This window comes from Myzus persicae, unplaced genomic scaffold (assembly GCF_001856785.1).
Source record: "Myzus persicae strain clone G006 unplaced genomic scaffold, MPER_G0061.0, whole genome shotgun sequence".
Classification (NCBI taxonomy): Eukaryota; Metazoa; Arthropoda; class Insecta; order Hemiptera; family Aphididae; genus Myzus; species Myzus persicae.
The window spans coordinates 181,781-203,072 of record NW_019103880.1 but is presented as its reverse complement, the minus strand read 5'-3'; the positions used below and the strand labels follow the sequence as shown (position 1 = coordinate 203,072).

Below are 21,292 nucleotides of genomic sequence, written 5' to 3'. Positions count from 1 at the left end.
ATTTTCACTGTTTTATTTAGACCCGATAGGTTAGGTTAATGACCTTTATAAGCCTACTCAGTATTTAAGAGGGAGAGAAATATTGCAACATACAGCCTTTTTACTGATGGTTAATTATTTTAATGGGAAGAAGAAAGAAAGCAATTCAAATTATTTAAAGATTTTTTGATATAATTATATCAAAAAAATAATATGAATTTTTTAAATATTTATTATTAATTGCATTGTTGGCAGTTAGAAATTAAAATAGCGATAATACAAAGCATGTAGAATATTTGAGTACTTTTCAATCATTATGACGTATTGAAAAATTTAAAATTAAATAAATTGTGTTTTACATTTTGGGAATACGTCGGTAAGAATTTAATTTTAATTTGTGTACATCGTATATGGCCCATATATATTAATAAGTCGAATGTTTAATATAATATATTATAAAGATTAAACGTACGACCATAGGCGTGCGAATCATAGGTATTTCGTAGATTTTATATTATAATACATCCTTAAATCCTTTGAATGCACATAAAAAATAGCCCGATTCGCTAGGCATTCTCAAACACTCAAATCCCTCCACCATTTTTTTTCTGTTGTGGATAGATTTTAAATTTGATAAAGCTTAAAAGAAAAAGTTTGAAAATAAATTATTGTAAAACATTTGATTAATGTTTATTCATTTAAATAATATTTCAATTACATTAATAAGTAAGCCTTACCCAAACAGGCAATACTCAATGTTAACGTCCATTTTATTTTTACATGGAATGATTGGCGGTTAATTTGAATATTACTAGTTCTTTGGCCTTGTTATATTGGAAGTATTGTGAAAAATTGCAATCTAATAGTTGCACTTGACACCAATTGTTATTTTGTGATAGCAAATCACTGAAGTATTCGTAACATGGAGCGCAAACTTCCAAATCGACTGAACTAAATACATACCTGATGATAGAAATAATGAAGTAATTTAGTAGTAATGTATGGTAACATATAAGTCGTACAATATGGAATTAATAACTATAATAGGCAGTATTATGGGTACGTTATAAATGCATTTATATATATTAAGTACCTTTTTTCCATTCCTATATATGCTGTTTTCCTTGGAGGTATTGACATTAATTTTTTTAGGGTATTAACAAATTGTTCAGTTATGTAATTATCGTAAATCACTGTAAAAAAAAATTGTATAGTGTATTTAAATATATTATAATGTACCCTATTACTATAAAAAGTGTGATCACGGTTTAAGGTTCTTAAGTATAAATATTACAACCAATAACATTTTAATTTGATTTGAGATTTTTAATTGTACAAAGGACTTAATATTTATTTGTATTTATTTACATTTTATAGATAAAAATATAATGTATAAAATGGACCCCACTGAGTTAGCTCATGTTATTGGTCCACAAGTACTATTTTCTATTAAAATAATGTTCCTTGACAGAAATATTACACTTTTTTGGGAAAATTCATATTTGTTTTATATATTTTTATTCGCTCAAGCGCAGTAAAACAAATTATTTTTCAAATGCACCTCTCTTGAAATTAAATAATTATTTTTAAAAAGCTGACTTAGAAAGTTTTTCTAAAAATTTGAGTGATTGAGAGTGAGATACGATTTCGTGCAAAATCTAATGAAAGTTCAATTTTAAAAAGGTGAGCAAGTGCATTGAAGCAACTAGGGATTTTAAATTTTGAATTTTTAGCTATTAAAAGAATAATTTTTATGAATTTTCAACTCAAAATAATTCGTAAATTTTGCTAAAATTCTAACTTCAGACGCTCATAAAAATGATTGTGGAATAATAAAAGCAATAATAAGAAAGCACATCCCTTGAAATACTTAGTGTTATCTTAAATCATGATCACACTATATTCACACTTATTCACACTGTGGGTTAATTATGATCATTATTCATTATTAGCAGGTCTTAATAATATTTATCATATAATATATTGAATTTTTAATTTTATCACTTTGCAATGTCAATAGTATATAAATTTTAACGAACCATCGGCAGCTATTATAATCTGTGTATTTCTTAACTTCTCACATAGTGCATCAGACAATAATTCAGGTTCGTTGAAATTCAACGGCATAACTGTCGTTCGACTGACGATTAAGTCTTTATTCAAGTTTATGTTTTTTTCAATCATTGACAATATTTCTTTGTTGTTCATATCTAAAAAAAAATCCAATTAAATCACAAATATTTAGTTATATTTATTTATTGAGACTCGCAAGAGCAAAATATTGTGCAGTGTGCTTAGAGAGTTACCTATGAATTATGATATAAATTTAAAGTATATTACTTACATTATTTATTTATTTATAATAATTAAACTGACGTAGTCCTTATACAAAATAGTGTAAATTACAGTAAGAGGTTATATTGACAACTATTCAATTATACAATAGCTATTTAAAAAAAAATACAACTATTAATTTAATAGAATTAACAATATTTTTAAATATGAAGATAATGACTAAATGTTTACACCCATTTGTGAACAATTAATTATTACTTATTATTTAAAATTTGAATATCAACGTCGAAGTTTAGATTTACAATCGTAATTAAAGTCAAAATTATCAATGTTTTGACCTATTACAAACCCGAAGCATTCGACTTTTAGGTTCATTAAAACTATAAGATTGTGTGTGAAATGACTCATAAAAAGTAATCTTAGATCCGATGTAAAAAATTGGAAACAACCTATTTCTTCTAATATTTCGGATTTTCGGCACAATTAATGACGCCATTTAAAATTTCATAAATAAAAGACACATCATTAAACCTAAATCTGGAGAAATGTGAGTATACGTATAGTACATACCTAACTTCAAATCAAGTTCCGTCTTTATTCCTTCTTTGTCCCTTTATAGTTTTTTTTAGATACATAGGTTACTGGTTCATGTTTGAACTTAACTAGTTTATTGTATTTTTTTTTAAAATTATAACAAATAATAATTTATCAATAGTAATAAACAGATTTACCTGTAAAAATGACTTCTTTGCAATACATGGCAGCTACGATACCAGTCAATCCTACTCCAGAGCCGAGTTCCAATACAATTTGATCGTTGGTAAAAATATCTCTATTTTCCAAGATAAAGTCACCCATTAATAACGCGCTCCGCCACACTTGCATACCGACCATATTTAATGAAGTTCGATTTATATGTTCTATAATACAATATGTCAAAGTCAAACATTAGCTGTTCGTTATTATTTTGAATCGCGTTTTTCATGTATATTATTAAAATTATATTATGTTAATGGCATCTTTATTATAATTACCTATTATAATGCCTTTGGCGAGCGGACTTCTCCGAACTACTAGATCACCATCTTCATCTACGGATAATTGTTCTGGACGAGGCTTTTTTGGTTGACATTTAAATTTGAACGTGCTCCTAACACCTACAACACATGTTTATTTATAAAAAAAAAAAGTAATCGTCACTGGTTACATTTATATGTAAGTCACGTTGTATATAATAATATGTAGGTTCTATTCTATTTTGTGACAAATACTAGCCGAACACCACTATTTGAGAAATATTTGCTCCGATCTGGTTTCCGTCGAAACTTATACTTTTCGCTTTTGTTTATGGTGTAACAGCATGATAACTGTTTATAATTATTGTTGTTTTACAAATTTGTACTCATTATTTAACTATATTAAAGCATTATACCTACTCAGATCTCCGAAAAATAATGTTAAAATACCCATAATTAACAATAATTACGTATAGTATAGGTATTGTTTACCGGTACTACTTCCGTGCGTGCTCCAAGTTTTGTATTTACGGTTACAAACGATTTACAGCATAGTCAGCACTACAATGGCAGTGCAATGATACCAAAATTTCTGTATACTTCAGAATTATAAACGGAAATTACAATTATACAATAGCGTACATTCTATATATTTTAGTTGCGTATACCGATAGGTATACGCGCCATAGAGTGATTTGAATTATTTTACAACTTTATACACTGAAATTAAATGTCATTATATAATTTATATCTCAAATATCATTATAAATCTATATATTATATATACTCATTAAAGTATTATTTAAAACCAATTGTACATATTTTGTGCTTATTCCATATTATATAACCACTAAATCACGACACAGCATATATAGTCATAGATATGCGTCCCCTGATCCGGCAGACCATCATGATAGAGGAAGGATATCAAAATTGTGTCTATAAATTTATCTTTTAACGACCAACTAGTAGCCATAAAATGAGTCAATTTCTGAGTCTGAGCACTAATTTTTTTATAAATAAAATTATGTTTAATCTAATGCTACGAATAATGCATGCAACGATGTAGGGTCATGTCTCATGACGGTTCGGTGACACCTATAAATTTCCGTAAAAGAAAATATTTTTAATGAATTTTTAAAAAATGTCTGATTTGCCGAAGACTTTTTGGATTAGGGATAGTAAAAATAATATGTAATCGACATATAATATAAAATAATAATATAATCGTAATTTGTGAACTTATTATCTAATCATGAATCATGATGACCAGTATTTACTGGATGACCTGGATTTATTCCAGAGGGGGGTGGGGGGGAGTCAAAAAAGATATTTAAATAGGTACGTTTTTTCTGTTCCTATTTCCTGAGTATACATATACAGTGTACACAATACGTATAGTTTCGCTTAATAAACAGAATTATTTATCATCATATAAGATATCATTACATTTTTATGACGATGTCGGGGAGTCTTTAAAAAATAAATACTAGATATGACATCAGCTAAGGAGAGAGAGGTTCACTCCCCTAGTTGCGCAACTGATGATGACTGATGAGTGATGAGTATATTAACAATTTAGTCAATAGTGAACAGAATAGGTATATACAGTATTAAAATGAATTTAAGTTAGGTATGAATGTTAAGTTTTAAGTAAAAATAGTATGATTATACAAATTTACAAACCGGGTTTCAGTAAATTGGGTGAACATGAACTGGGACATCGCCAGATGTATGTAAAGGTGTCAATGTGTTGTATACAAATTTGTATAAATAATTTAGTCAATAGGTAAACCATCGACCACGCGTTACATTTGTTACTTCGACAATTCAATATAATGTTTGATTATACTGTGATGACTGATGCAGTGGTGTAATATTATACTTTAATTATTTTACATTTCCTACATAATTAATAGTATGTAGTATGATTACTAATTTGTGCCAAATTCATTTCGAGGTACTTATTAATTTCCGTGTAGTAAACACTTAACTTAAGAGGTTTATTTTGTACCTAAAATATTATTTTTATGATAGCCATTTAGCATTATTTAGAGCCTAGAGGATACCACGAAGAATTAATTAAATTTTTTTATAAAAAATATAGATACCTATTATATGGCTTTATTAGGTTATTTTAAAATTTTTTTATACTATCTATAAATTTAATAATAATAATAATAATACATTCAGGTCGCAATACTCGAACCTTATTGTAGTTAATGTAACTCGAAAAACTCGTCGACTCAATTCTTTTTTATTCCCCCTGAGGTTAAGTTAGTTAATTTTTTTAATTGACTTTAAAGGAGTAGACAAAAATGTTTTTTATTATTTTGTTAAATCGTTGTTAAAATCGAGTTATTGAGACTCCACTGTACCTATATTAAATTATTTCCTATGTATCACTATTATGTGGCATAATTTTTATATAATTCCATTGGTGTTACACGAACAACTACACTAAAATATTACGTTTAACTATGTGACATCATTGATATCGATAATATCATTTTATTCATGATTAAATATTGTATAGCAATACTAATTTGACTTTTGTACGCTGCATACACAAACAATTAATGTAAAACAATTTTTGTAATAGATATTGAACAATTCAAGGTTATATTTAGAAACTATTTGAGGCGCGAATCATTATATAGGTACCCACTACCCAGTTTAGAAATCTAAAAATGCCGGATGAAAATTACTATATAATAATATAGTTTGTTTTTTTAGTTTTTACTAGATACCAGTTCATTGCAGCAGTGGGCGCAATTTTTAAATGCCCGCAAAATGAGTGCAATACAATTATTATCCCCTAAGGTTATATACGGGAATTATTATAAGATTGATTACGGTATTCATATACAATTTATGATGGATGAAAGTAGGCGGAGGAGGGGGGGGGGGGTGCAAAGTTAGTACCATTGCACAAAAAAAAAAGAATTATTTTCCTCTTACCGAAGACTGTCCAAGAGTACTTATCCATATTATTCTTGTTAAAGGTATTTTTAAGTTTGTAATATTTACTGTTAATAAAATTGCCGTAAATTATATTTTTTAATATTTACCTACAACCATGTCTCAAAGGGGGCCCTTTCACCCTCGCATTACCCCCTTAAAAACACCACTGGTATTCCATCGTATAATATCTATATCTTAGAATGAGTGTCACCGTGTATGAACTAACTATATACCGTCTATACCTACCTATATCACCTAACTACTATATTTAAATAGTTTTTATAATTTTCCAAGCTACCTATGTACATCGGCGTGTTTCATTCTTTTTGAAAATTAGCAATTGTATCCGATGTTAAATTTGTATTAATCATCAATATCTATTACAATATTAATGTAAAAAATATAAATGTGCAGATGCGCCTCACACCGCGCAGACACATATGCCAATATGTCATGTGTATTATGTATATACCTAACTGTATAAGCATTACTGGTTTGGGAAAGGAGGTCAATACTGAACACATTTAATTCCGTTAAACTGTATATGACTGTGCATAAGTATACGTATACAATTGTAAGTAATAGTTAGGTACCTATCTAAAAACAATTTTGTCATCCAGATAATTTATAGTAAATTATAAAATATAATAAGTACCTATTCTATTTTTATCCAGGGGCACTGCAGTTTCAGGTTTTAAATAGGGGTGCCAACACAAATAGATTTTTTCACTAGGCTAATTTGAGTGTAAAATTATAGTTATAATATTATAATATTTTATACAGGATTTTTAAATATATTTAGCACCAATTATAATAGTATAATAGACAATAGTAATTAGAAGTTAAGTAAGCAGCTGAGAAAGTATGTTGTATGTGTAACAATTAAATCATAATTAGTAAACAGTACAATAACTGACAAATTAGCAAAGCTGAAAGTTAGAGAAAAAAAGCTAGTTTAAATAAGTGGAGATCTCCACTACCCTCTTGTAAGCAATATGTTTTATTATGTCATTTACATACGACCAAATTTATTTTTATTATGAAATTAATGATAACTTCGGACCATTAATTTACCTACCAGAGCAATTTCTTGGATTTTGTACCTTAAGCCAGAGCTATATTATGGTACATGAAAAATAGGGTGGCTAAAAGATACCCTGCACTCCCCCTCCCCCAATATTGAAAGTTAGGGGATAATTTTTAACAATTTTAAACAAAATGTTTGATTTTGTGTTTAATTATTAAAGATCCATCTTTTTAGGTAGTAAAAATTTGATTTGTAAACGAAAATTTTTTTTAAATTTCAAGTTGACAATAGACATGAAAACCAAGTTCAAATTATTTTTATATTTTTATATTTAATAATTATTAAACATTATCTAGAGAGCACGAATATTAATAAACCCTATTACCTTCAAATAATGTTTTTTTTCTTTATATAATTAAATAGTATTTATGAATATCTTAAATACATAATATAGCCGATAGTCATAGTTTGGTATAGTTCCTATACAAAGTTTTTACTTCAAAATATTAGTAATGTTCTATAATTAGACACTTATTATTTTTTTGTAAATGTTTAAATCGTACTCTTCTAGCACTTTCGACTTTATAAGCGATTCAAGATACGTTGTATGATGCCTGCAAATAAATGAGGTCATGTTTGTGTTAGCTATATAGTTACGCCATATTATTATCGGAAAACATTTTCCGAATTGACGAACCACCTTTTGTATACAAGGTACCTGCTATATATTATGGACGAGACAAGTTACATTTACTTAATTCTTACAAAATATTTCGATCATAAAAAAATAATATTACAAACCAAAATAAGTTTAACACATTTCATTCATTTTAATAAAGGGGTTAGATTAATGATTATCATGTAGATTGTAGATGATAATTTCAATACACCACAACTACTTGCATCATAGTTACCTTATTTATAAAGAAAAGTTGGTTTAGAGTCAAGATCTACACTATAAGTATGTTTAAATGCTTAAAATCACAGTTTACAAATTGAGTTAGCATTAAAAAATTGGGAACTAGGTCCTGGTTGATGTCAAGTTTACCTCGTCGTCATTGAGTAGGCCACTGTAATGGATATGTACAATATTTGAATTCAATGTCTCAAATCGTTGGACATGCGAGATATTATTTTGAGTATTTTAAAACATTTCGTAAACATTTTAAACGCTTTAAAAAAAAAAAATCGTGATTGTGTTTTTGATATTTTTTAATTGGGGTCTGAACAACTGTGAGTAACTTTGTATTAAATTGTCAAGCTTTTTTACTCTAACACAATGTTCTCATATAAATCGACAAAAAAACTAAAAAAGTTGAAAATTTCAAATATCTAAATGAGTCATTATAACACAAAAAGACAAAATATTTTTTAAAGTTATATTATCATAATATTATGTAGTAAATGCTAATATCAATGTAAAATAAATTCTAAATATTAGGTGCGAATTTCTAGTTATTAATTTCATAATTACCACAAAAAAACCAAATTGATTAATAAAAACTTGTGAAAATTCCTGTTTTTTCATACATTTTTTTTTTAGATAACTATATTACAAGTACTTATTAAACAACTTACTATAATTTATATAGGATAGTAATTTATTAATACAGTATTTTTAGCCAATTATGATACACAATAATATTAAGTATTTAATATACAACAATTAGGAGGGTTGAAGTGTTGTCGGTGACCGGTGCCTGGTGGTCTTATATAGCTTCCCTATTACTAATTACTATAATTATTAATTAGTATAATATTTACGGTCTTTAGTCCTTTCCTTATTGCGTATATTAAATAATGATTATGTCTAGGTAGTATAGGTAGGTACTTTAAAATTTCAATGGCGTAGCCTGGATTTTTCTTTTTTTTTTTGGGGGGGGGGGGGGAGAGGGGATCTAATAATGTATTTACACAGCGTTGGTTTAACTAGGGTCTACAGGTTAACTATGTTTTATTTTATGTTTCAATTCCTGTGCGTCTATATAAATTGTATTTGAATAGACCATAGAAATAATTTTTAATTTTCTTAAAATTTCGGGTAGGGGAGGGGGTTAGGTTGAACAGAATATGCTATAAAGTAAAAATTTACACAAAATATGTTGTAGCACACTTGCATTAAAGTTTAGTATAAATTTGCCGTGTTTGAACTGTTTACATCCATATCTATTTAAGTATTTGTCGTGCGTAAACATATACAGTTTTACGAGTAGCTACATAATTATTAAGAAACTTACACTATATATTTTTTTTAATACTGGTTGATACAACAATTTATTATACCTATATATTAATAATAGGTGTGTGGATTGTAAAGCCCCAGGTCTATAAATTATATTTATTTAATTTACTTAAAAAAAGAGTATAGATATGAATATCTATGTAGCCAAAAATATTGACCTACATAACATTGTACATTTTTAAAGGGAAGAAGTTTGAAGTAGTTTGAACGGTCTTACCCCCCCCCCCCCCCTCCCCAGACTATGTCTGTGGTTCTGAATTTGTATATTATAGTGATAATGATGTGTGTATTATAACAATGTATATTACACATTAATACATAATAAAGTATTTAAATTAGTTATTTTATCAAATTTCGGGAAAAAAAAACAGTTGACATGTAATAATTTATCATCTACTTTATATATTTAGCACAGGTGGATTTAAGATACAATCCGATACAATTAATATAACAGGTGTAGCTATAAAACCTCTAGCCAAACTAGATATGTACCTATCTAAAATGTATGCATGCATGTAAAATTTATAATTTTTAAGTATTGCTGAATTAATTTTATTTAAACAGTTGGACAGAAGTTGGATGGTATACTGGTATACATATTACATATATTACAAAAATATTATAGATGGATTTCAAATTTTCTATATATTGTAATATTGTGTGTGCCTAATCTAGTTTTATCTACAATTCAAAATGAAAAAAACATACCTACTAGGCACTATATTAGCTACTATACACTTATAGATTGAAATCATAAGATGATTTAAGAAGCTGATTAAATTTACCCATTTACACTGTTAGAAGTACCTATGGTCTATAAATTAGTTATTACTTAATATGCTTAAAAAAACTTACTTCTGATATCATGAGTATCACCAGATTCATGTTCCTCGTTCAATTCTTGAAATAGTTCCGACTGTAAAGTATTTGTTGAAGTACTTGTAGTTTCCATGTTTTTTATTTTGTCAAATTAAATTATTTGATATGAAATATTTGTACAAATATGTTATAACACTCTCATATCTAAAAGAATATAATATAAAATGTAATTAATGTTCATACATTTAAATAAGCAAATAAGAATAGCCAGGATTCTATTAAACATTAAACGTATGCCAAAAAAAAAATACGCTCAGGGTTTGTGATATGATTATTATAGCCAACAAACTCGGCCAACTTTATTATACCTACTATACATTTGTTTATTGTCCTCACGCCTCAATAAGTATTTTATGTTTAAGTAACCAGTATTGTCAAGTTAATAGAGTATATTTATAAACGTATTACGTATACCTTACATAATTGCTGTGTTTCTTTTACTATACGCTTATAGAAAACAAATGGGATCATGCAGGGAATATTGCAGAGCTTGGGAGTAATTAGGGCTTAATTAAGTTACGGGGCCTAGAGTCATAGAAAATCAAAATTCAAAATATACAGTGGGGACCATACCCTCATTACACATAGCTATCATGAGCGTCACAAAAGTTTAGTATTCAGTAAGTCTCATCTGCACAGAGAGTCACTTTGAAAAGAATGGGCGATTTGGTATACTAGCTGGTATTGTACGTAATCATTATATATATGCGTCGTATAGTTCACTGTAATGGATGTGTTAAATTTGAATTTAATGACATAAAATCTTTGTATACGAAAAATGGAGGTCTGTCAGAGTGTCAGCCTATATATCTTTAATATTTTACACTATATAAATATATTTATGAATTTATGCAATTATTGATATTAAAGTAATTTATTTTACTATATTAGTATAGTATACAGTTTCAATGAAAACATTGTATTCGACAATTTTTTTGTGTGCATAAAATATAATGATGACATATACTTTAAAAGTTTCAAGTACCTAGAAGGCTAGAAATAATATATTTTAATTACAATAAAATAATTCAAATTGTTATTCTTTGTTTAAATATCTAATTTCATCCAACTTTGAACTCGATAAACCTTGGCTATGGGCTTATATTTTTTTTTTTTGGTTACAAACTACTCATGGGAAACTTTGTTTTAAATTTTAAATTGGACATTTTAAAAATTTTCAACTACAAAATACTTCATTTTCAATTGTTGTGGTTTTGATGTATTTCAATTTTAAATCCTTGCGAAAAAATTCGTGTATATAAATCATTAATATTTTTGTACTACTATGTCTGTACAGAACGAGGAAACTTGATTGAATTTGCAAGCTTAATGACCAGACAAAAAAATATTTAACTAAGTACATTAATAAAAAAATAAAAATGTTCTTATTCCTGTAAATTGCTCAAAAAGAAGTAAAAATATTTTAAAAATGTAATCACGTACATATAAAAAATGATATTATAAATATTTTGAGAAATATTTTAAGTATCTATATCTACGGTTATTTGTTTTTGAATTAAAACAAAATAATAAAATTCTATTATTCAGAAATTGTAATTTAAGAGTAAATTTCCAATGTCGTAAAAGTTATAAATTCAAACGCTCAAAAAAATAATAATTAACGTTACTTTCCTGAATTTTTTTTTTTTGTATCAGTGGTGGCCGTAAAGTTTTGGCGGTGCAGCCGTCATTGTGGTGATTATAAATTGTGTCCAGACTCATTTACCGCTACCGCCACCGCTACAGTGTGTAGTAGGGAAGTAGAAAAGTTTATAAGAAATTGTATATTCAATTTTCCAATGCTAGGTATATGAAAAAGCTAATAATGCACTGGAAAATATGGTCTTATATACATTCGGTGGAGATATAAAATAAAATAATTAAATTAAATCTGTCAAAAACTGGGTTTGCTTAAAAATTGCGGTTTTTTTCAACGCTTTTGAAAACTACTGGCCATTTTGGAGATGAATATATTTATTTTACAATAATGTATGTTTTTAAATTTTTTGTATCTATGTACTTCGAAAAGTAGGTAGGTAGTCAAAATAACGCTTTGATTTTTAACTCCATTACTGCAGTAACTTTTTTAAAATGAAAGTGAATCTAGTTGCTGGTATATTCGAGGGGTCAAATTGAAAATTGTCAGTACCTAGTTTTCAAAAATGTCAGGAAAAACAAAAAAGAAATAAGAATAAACAGAATTTTCAAGCAAAATCGATTTTGCTTTTGGTTACCCAACGAATTTTCAAAAAATTGTATTTCCTACCATTTTACGGGTCAAACGATATAAGGACATTTTCTTAAATCAGAAAGCACCAATTTTTTTTCACTGCAGACTGTGAGACAAAATTTCTTTAAATATTTTCTGGGATAAATTATAGCCGGTAATCCGTTATTCGTATAGTAATACGGTAGGTGAGCTGCAATATTTAAATTATGCCGGTCACCGATGTCCCCATCTTCCTACTACGACAAGAGTCTGAATCGCTGAATGTTGAACGGGTTGGACGTAACCTAAATTGTATTGCTAACACTGAAACATCACGCATGTGACATTGTTTCATTTGAGCATAGATTTAACAATACATTGCATTTCAGTACTTGCATAGACGTTAAGTGCGTCATAATAATATGTAGTCACAACGATTTTAAATAAGAAAATACGAAATACGTATCGGTGTTATATAGTACACTTAAATATATGTCTTAAATCGTGTTACGGAGGGATACAGCACTAACAGAAATCAGTGCACAAAGTCTAAAATAGTCTTTTGGTAATCACGAAAATCGTGATATCCAGGAATCAAGAGTGCCGAGTACACGATAATATTATAGTGCCAGCGCCGTGCCAGTAATACCTACCACGAGTACCACACTACCAGTTGCTACCAGTGTCCAGTTGGCAGTTACAACCAGCCCATATTGAGATCTCCGATGCTTGGATAGTTGAGTATTGATGAAACTAAAAATGTAGTAAATCAAGAAAATTACATGAACATGATGTGGGTAATGGGTAGTGGCACCTTAATACCTTGTATTTTTATTCTTTCGACTCGAACATTCATTGTACGTGAAAAATTAATGAAATTATCAAAAATTATTAACAAAATTATTTTGTTTTTGTCGTATATGAAACAGTGAAACGAGATAAGAGCATCGACTGCCAAGCAGCAGCGCGAGAGTGAGAGAGAGAAAACGCGGACGACGTACACAACAATTATTATTGGCTCGAAAATGTGTGCGCGTGTACACTGCGCCCGCGGACCAATGATCGGGCACCACGAGCCAGTACAGAGTCATTTTGTTTACATCATCAACATTTTATCAGCGGCGAACAGCACCGCACATTTTCTCGTCACTATTCGCACAACCAACGTAGCAGCGGTCGTCGTTGTTCCCCCCTGATTGGTAATACCCGACAGATCAGGTTAGTTTCTCTTTTGGTTTTCAGTTTTCAAATTTTACGTATCCACGTCGAATCATCACTACAATCCAGCACTCGCCGGTAAGTACCAAAATTCCGTCGACCACGAACGCCGTGTCGTCAATGACCGTCGTATTGTAGGTCGATCTCAACGTCTATAGTTGTGTCGTCGTTACCTTACAGCATAGTAATAATTACCGCCTAACCACCTACTCACCTTTTACGTTGTTTTCCTTATGACGTGTTTCTTTTTGTTTTTTCGTGTTTGTAGAATCGAATCGACGACATGATCCTTCACGTAGCGTTCGCAGCGTTCCTGTTGGTTAACTCGGCGATCGCCGACGCCGGTGTCCAGGAACAGGTGGCCGTCGAGTCAGACGAGGGCGTGCTTGTGTTGACCAAAGACAATTTCCAAAGTATTGTCTCGTCGTCCGAATACCTGCTCGTCAAATTCTGTGAGTAAACGTATCTTTGTTGCGTTTACAAACGCAGAAACTTTGTTTTGTTTTAAAGGTTAGAAAACGTCACAATGACCCATGATTTACGAACTGCAGACACTGAGGTCTGAGGTTTTCCCGTTGATTAAGCACCGTATTATTTTGGGTGGGGGGAGAGGGTTGACTTCATGGTTTTGTCTTTTTTAAATTTTACCTGTACCTAATATAGTGCACAATAACAATTATATTTTTTTTACTAAAAAGGAGTTAGCAATTCAAAATTAGGTACCTATTACAGGTAAGTTATTCTTAATAACTATTATGTATGATTCGAAATAAAACATAAGGAATATAAATTTGAATGATTTGTTGATTAATAAAAAATTAAGTAGGTACCTAGTGTTTCTTTTTTTAATTCCTAATTGGATATTAGGTATCTTTTCACTTTTTTACCCAAAGGCGAACAGATGACCATTGTGTGAATTATTTTGCCTACTCGTACATAACACTTTTGTGCTTATGAGGAAGTCACACCTACATGTGTTGTTTCAGTCTTGCATACGTAGAACAAAAAAAATTTTTGTTCACCAGTTTCAATAGTGTGCTATTAGTTTGATATCAGAGTGAATTGACCTATTATGAAATTTAAAGTTAATATTATTATCCAGGCTTTTATTGATATTATTTTTAATTAAGTGACCTTTTCAAAATTGAAAATTTTTTAAAATGATCACAACTTACAATAGCAAATGAATTATGTACTATTGTACTTTAATCACTATCTTTTTTTTAAATTATGTGTTGGTTTATAAATAAAAACAAACTCTGAAGCTTACTATTTAAATGACTATTAAATGAATGGTTATATTTATTATTTTTTCATCCAATAAAACCATTTCTTGAATATGATAGTCTAAATAGATTAAATCAACTGATATAACGTATACTAAGCAATATTAATTATAAAATGGTGTTATCAAAACTTTAATATACCTAACATTATTTCTTATTAGTTATAGGTTTATCACTTAATTCATTATAATTAATAATTATATTGATGTTAATTATAATTTAAATGATTAAAACCATATGTTTTGCTTGGTCGAATTTTACAAACTAATTTAAAACAACTGGTTAAATGAAGAAACATTTTTTTTAGACAAAATGAATTTTCAATTATGTAGTATTATGGGGTTTGAGATATGTTACCAATTATTTCACTATAAATTGTACCCTAATAATATATATCTTACTTTATTTTAGTTTAAAGCTTAAAATTTCTCAATTACCTACCTGTTTATTGTAACAAAAATAAAAATATAGTATTTTTAAACGTTTATTTGTTTAAATAATGTTTAAATAAAGTATAATGTTATTACTATTTCTTTTGAAAATTAAATTTTTTTACCTAGGTTATTGGTCTTTTAAAATAGATAACCGATAACTAATGTTGAATACATACAACATCATACATTCTTACATCCATACAAAATAAATGTATTTTACTGCTTTGTGGTGATTATCTTATTTATACATACAATGTAAAAAGTAATGAGTCATGTTATATCTTAATTTAACTAGACTAATTTGTATGTTTAGAATAAAATATTTCTTATGTTTACTTGAAAATTCTAGCTATCGTGAAAGTTTTTTATTTAAATTTGTTATCTTTTTTTGTTATCTTCCACTTCCTTTTGAATAGTTGCACATAATCATAATTGTTATTATTTATTAATGTTTGTACAGTACAACATATTTTTTAAATTTATTTAGATATAAAATATTTGTCTTCATTTATATAACTAGGTATAATCCTATATTACAATTATTCCATAATTATTTACCTATATATTTAAATATCTGGGCATGATACATGATAAAGATTTATATTAGATCCCATATCTAGAGATATGTATAATATTGTTTTCATTAAATGTTTAACCAATAACAAAGAAATATTTGGTTTTCTATGAAATCAATGGAAATTGTAACTACAGTTACTGCCTAGTCATTATTTAAAGCGTAAGTGTATTTGTAAGCTGTGGATTTAGATCTTAAAAGCATAAGAACTATGAAAATTAAATACAGTAAAACTCCCTTTAAGATGCGTATAACCTAGTCATAGTTGTATCCTGTATATTATTTATTAGAGTCTCCCTACTATAGAATCTCCTTAAAATAAAAAAAATCACTTGGTACTAAAAAATTCCCTTATATTTCTGTAGTATGCATAATAAATTTCGAGTTTGTGATGTATTGTTGAAGTTTTATTTCTATATGTTATAATTTTTGTTGTTTTGTATACATTTTGTAGATGCACCATGGTGTGGTCACTGCAAACAATTAGCACCAGAATACGCAAATGCGGCCCAACATTTAACCCAAAATGAATTATCAGTTAAATTGGGCAAAGTAGATGCCACTATTGAGAGTGACTTAGCCGAACAGTTTGGAATCCGTGGGTATCCAACTTTGAAGTTCTTTAAAAATGGAAAACCAATTGACTACTCAGGTACAATAGATAATTCATTTTCTGATTAGAACTATTATTTTAAAAGTATTTATGAAATTTTTGTTTTATAATAATTATAATTATTTTGTATTATAACACCGTAGGTGGCCGAACTAAAGATGAAATCGTTCAATGGGTATTGAAAAAATCTGGTCCAGCTGCAAAAGCTTTGCAATCAGAAGAAGAGTTACAATCATTCATTGAGGGAAAAAATGTTGCTATTGTTGGTTATTTCGAAAATTTAGAGTCAGAGGCAGCAAAATTATTTTCGGAACTGGCAGATTCTGTTGATGATCATCCATTTGGTCTTGTATCAGATTATTCTAAATTCTCTAGTTTAGAACACAAAGATACATTTGTTTTATATAAAGATGTAAGCATTAGCATTGTATTTTATCTTATTTGAGTATTAACTTTATATTTTGGTTTTGGTTTTAGTTTGACGAAAAGAAAGTTCCATTCGACAAAGATATTGCCAATGTTGAAGACATCAAGAAATTTATTTTTGTTCATTCGTTGCCTCCCATTATAGAGTTCAACCAAGATACTGCTCAAAAAATATTTGGTGGTCAGATTAAGAGTCATTTGTTGCTCTTCTTATCTAAAAAAGAAGGACATTTTGAAAAATTCATTGATGACATTAAGCCTGTTGCACTTGACTTCAGAGGAAAAGTAAATTAAATCATATTTTAAATAAATTGAGATTTAATAAATCTGATCAAATTGTATTTCTGTAGATTGTTATTGTTACTATTGATGCTGACGAAGAAGAACATCAAAGGATTTTGGAGTTCTTTGGAATGAAAAAGAATGAAGTACCAAGCATGAGGGCAATTAAACTTGAAGACGATATGACCAAATTTAAACCAGAATCTCCCGAATTAACTGGAGAGAATGTGAGGAAATTCGTCTCCGATTTTGTTGAAGGAAAAGTGAAGGTAGGTGATGGCTACTTATTAGTTATTGGACATTATTTTTAACACAGCATTTATTTTTAGCAACATTTGCTCTCTGAAGAATTACCCGAAGATTGGAACAAAACTCCAGTCTGGACTTTGACTGCAACCAACTTTGATAGTGTAGCTTTAGATTCAACTAAGAATGTACTTGTAGAATTTTATGCCCCATGGTGCGGACACTGCAAACAGCTTGCACCAATTTTTGACAAAGTAATTAAATACAATCTGTTTTTTTACTTTAACAAAGTTTTAATTTTGTATTAATTTATATTTTAGGTTGGAGAATATTTCGCTGATAAAGATGATATTGTCATTGCGAAAATGGATGCTACAGTTAATGAACTTGAGCATACCAAAATTTCCAGCTTCCCTACATTAACATTCTATCCAAAGGGAGATAGTCCAAAAGTATGTTAAATACATTTTATTATTTGTATTGCAAATCAAACAACATTTAATTTTTCTAACTTTTTCTTCTTTTATTTATTCGCATTGTAAACATTTTAATGTGTTATAGTGTAATCTTCTTTGAATGACTTTATTAACTAGTTATATTTTTTAGGCCATTGAATATAATGGAGACAGAACATTAGAAGCAATCATTAAGTTTATCGAAGCTGATGGTAAACAAGAAAGTTCTTCTAGCACAACGGTAACTAACATTTTATTGTTACAAAAAATTCATAGCCACTCATCTCACTATGTATATTCTCTTTTCTACTTTTGATGACATTAAAATTTTGATTTAAAACTATATAACTGAAAAACACCTCAAAATGCTGTGAAACTCCCCTTGAAACTGGACTTTACGGTATTACACATTTCTATAATTTTGACCTACTCTTCTGGGATTCCAAAATCTTTTAGCATTGTCCATTCAACACTTTATATGAAACTGTCCTAGCCTGGTTTGAAGTCTTCAAAAGTCATGTACAAGTCTGTGTATTTGTATACTTCTTCATTATTTGTTGAATAGCAATTAAAAAAAAAAAATCTCCATTCTGTGATCCCTGCAACAGCCCGTGAAACATATAACAAATATTTTTAAAAAAACGCACAAACAAACCTTCTTAGAAATTCCCAATTGAATATTGGTTAGCAGACTGCACAATACTACAATAATAGATATTTATAAATTCATATTTTAATTGCATATAAAATATGTTTAGGCTAATAATTACAGGCCTACTGTCTGTTGAGTCCTTGCTTAAATAAATTAGCAACCTAAATAGTAATCATAAGTTAATTAATTAATGTTATTTTACAGAGTGAGGAAGAAGAAGAAGAAGAAGAACGTGAGAAGCCTAAAGATGAATTGTAGATATTAATTGTAATGATATTTTTATTATTTTTTTTTTTCCCCGTCTTACTTGTGAAAAACTTCAGCACACCCAATTTTGTACATATAGCTAATTTTGGTTGTATTTACATTATTTAAACTATACAATTGGTATTATTACTATTGTAAGAAATTCAATTTAAGTTTAATTTTCATAATGTACCCTTTCTCAAGACTGTCATAGATGGTTCTGAGATGGACTTCTTAAGAACCATATTTTATTTTAAATCAATGTCTATGATTTTTCCTTGGTAAGTAAAATAAAAATAATAAAATTAATATTGATATTTTTAATTAATTCGTGAATCATTATTTTAAGTTATAGTTAAAAACATTTATTTATTAAACCACAATTACTCATGAGTAATTTAATTTATAGATCTTTTTACTAATTTTATATACTAATAATAACATCGATTTCTGAAATTAATTTTAATGGTAAAGTTTAGCCATAGGTTTTATTCATACTTTGATACAAATCATCATATTATATATTTTTTTTACATTTGTTATGTATTAAAACAAGCATGGGTGTATTTTTATTTTATCATAATGTTTTAACATCACAAAAATTCATATTTTTACTTCATTTGGTTTGTTAAAATGTTATCTTATTGTAGTTATTTTAAAATAAATGCTTTATAATTTATTTTGAGTTTATTATGATTATCTGTGCTATGATGGTTGAAAGGTCTTAAGACACACTTTTAAAGACAGTAGTACCAACATGTGATAAAATAATAGCATTTGAGTTTAATTTAGTTATTTTTAATCAGTGTATAATTGCTACACGTGATGACGTTTTACCAAATTGTTTTCTGATGATAGTCTATAATGCCAAGTGCAAAAATGTATATTATATTATAATTTTTAACTGAGAAATGTTAATATGAAAATATATGATATATCATCAAAAACTTTAAATATAAGATTTAATTTTTTAAATTATAATAATAACCTTATAATTACTTCAGGTACATTATTGATTATGTTATGATAAGAAGTTCTTCAAGTATTTATGTAGTCCTACATTGTAATGTCTATATTCTATATGAGTTATAAATTTAATAGATAATATTGAGAATATGTTTTTTTTAAACCAATTTTTTACTATTATACTGTCACCCTGAACCGTTCCTTTCTGGTGTTTTCCATTTGGAACAGGCTTTTTATATTAAAGTCCTAAAATGTTAAGTGAATTTATGTCACATTTAAACTAATTAAGTGCAATTGTATATCGAATTCTTGAGGTATCCCCTTGAATCTCAGAACAATGCACATACAAATATTGTCAACACTTTGTTTTCATATGTTTAAAATTTCAAGTTTCCTCAGTCAGGAACCCTAGCTATTTCAGAAATTGTTAATTAATTTGAAAAATAGTATAGTACATATTATTTCAAACTTAAATAACTTTTTTTGTACTTGTGATTTCGAAAAAAATAAAACGGTGTGTTGCACAGTTGATGTTCTCCCCGTGATAGTATGATAATTTAGTTGCTTATTTTGGACTGCAGCTTGAGTGGTTCTATTTCACGCAAAGCAGTTTTTGCACTGTTGTACGTTTCTTAGACGGACACAACACACGCGGGTGTGGCGTCCTCTTAATATTGATTAATCCACTCTCGATTTTCAAATAGCAACGTGTGTTTTAAATTTGATAGCCTGAAGTAAAATGCTTTCCTTAAGAAGTCCATGTACAAAACGTTTCGATAATATTGAACTAATGTTTTTTAATTACCAGGTAAACGCTGTTTCTAAGTATTCAGTAATAACTACTTAAAGTTTTGACTGAATACTGGGACCGACAAAAAAACATTAAAGTATACAGAGTGATTCACAATGCACGCTCACAATGCTTTTTTCTTAAACAAGCAGAAATTTAAATTCTGGTTATAGAATTTTTAAGCTCAGACTTTTTGTACTAGGTACTTAAGGACTGTGAAGATACAAACTTCTGTTTTTCAAATGAAAACACTTCTTTTTTTACTGTAAATTATGCAGTGAATGATTTTTTTGGAAATGTTGACGAAAAATGAGGGTGATCATACTCGGTGAATCACCCTGTACACTATTTTAAATTCAATGACTTTTGCCAGAATGTTGTGTCTTATTAATTATGTGTAAAGTAGGTACGATAATTATGTTTTCCGGACTGTGTATGCGTCAAAACACTCAAACCACGGAACAGATGAATAACAGATTTCATCTATTCTGTA

General features: G+C 28.5%; 2 protein-coding genes across 4 annotated transcripts; one reads left to right on the top strand and one right to left on the bottom strand.

Annotated features, from left to right (window-relative positions):
- Window positions 1-644: 644 nt before the first annotated feature.
- LOC111035830 (methyltransferase-like protein 22) lies at window positions 645-14,157 on the bottom strand. 2 transcript variants are annotated; one of them, XM_022317615.1, is made up of 8 exons: window positions 13,434-13,571; window positions 13,265-13,364; window positions 10,379-10,546; window positions 3,309-3,431; window positions 3,006-3,194; window positions 2,019-2,189; window positions 1,073-1,172; window positions 645-942 (listed from the first exon to the last, which is right to left on the bottom strand). In XM_022317615.1, exons 3-8 carry the CDS (start codon window positions 10,473-10,475, stop codon window positions 756-758), a joined length of 867 nt encoding a protein of 288 aa, XP_022173307.1. In that variant the 5' UTR covers window positions 10,476-10,546; window positions 13,265-13,364; window positions 13,434-13,571; the 3' UTR covers window positions 645-755. The 2 variants fall into 2 exon arrangements, with proteins under 2 accessions (XP_022173307.1, XP_022173308.1); XM_022317616.1 differs by lacking the exons at window positions 13,265-13,364; window positions 13,434-13,571 and adding an exon at window positions 14,044-14,157.
- On the top strand, window positions 13,713-20,150 carry LOC111035829 (protein disulfide-isomerase). 2 transcript variants are annotated; one of them, XM_022317614.1, is made up of 10 exons: window positions 13,713-13,829; window positions 14,098-14,281; window positions 16,578-16,775; window positions 16,880-17,148; window positions 17,214-17,447; window positions 17,513-17,713; window positions 17,774-17,944; window positions 18,011-18,142; window positions 18,297-18,386; window positions 19,002-20,150. In XM_022317614.1, exons 2-10 carry the CDS (start codon window positions 14,113-14,115, stop codon window positions 19,053-19,055), a joined length of 1,518 nt encoding a protein of 505 aa, XP_022173306.1. In that variant the 5' UTR covers window positions 13,713-13,829; window positions 14,098-14,112; the 3' UTR covers window positions 19,056-20,150. The 2 variants fall into 2 exon arrangements, with proteins under 2 accessions (XP_022173306.1, XP_022173305.1); XM_022317613.1 differs by having other exon boundaries at window positions 13,791-13,907.
- Window positions 20,151-21,292: the final 1,142 nt, after the last annotated feature.

Excerpts from the sequence above, each read along its gene's own strand:
- LOC111035830 (XM_022317616.1), bottom strand. The coding sequence starts at position 10,475 with ATGGAAACTACAAGTACTTCAACAAATACTTTACAGTCGGAACTATTT. Across the intron at positions 1,173-2,018 it reads GATTATAATAGCTGCCGATG|TGATTTACGATAATTACATA; the intron begins GTTCGTTAAAAT and ends TTTTTTTTACAG. Across the intron at positions 943-1,072 it reads TATATAGGAATGGAAAAAAG|GTATGTATTTAGTTCAGTCG; the intron begins GTACTTAATATA and ends TTCTATCATCAG.
- LOC111035829 (XM_022317614.1), top strand. The coding sequence starts at position 14,113 with ATGATCCTTCACGTAGCGTTCGCAGCGTTCCTGTTGGTTAACTCGGCG. Across the intron at positions 16,776-16,879 it reads AAAACCAATTGACTACTCAG|GTGGCCGAACTAAAGATGAA; the intron begins GTACAATAGATA and ends ATAACACCGTAG. Across the intron at positions 17,149-17,213 it reads CATTTGTTTTATATAAAGAT|TTTGACGAAAAGAAAGTTCC; the intron begins GTAAGCATTAGC and ends TTTTGGTTTTAG.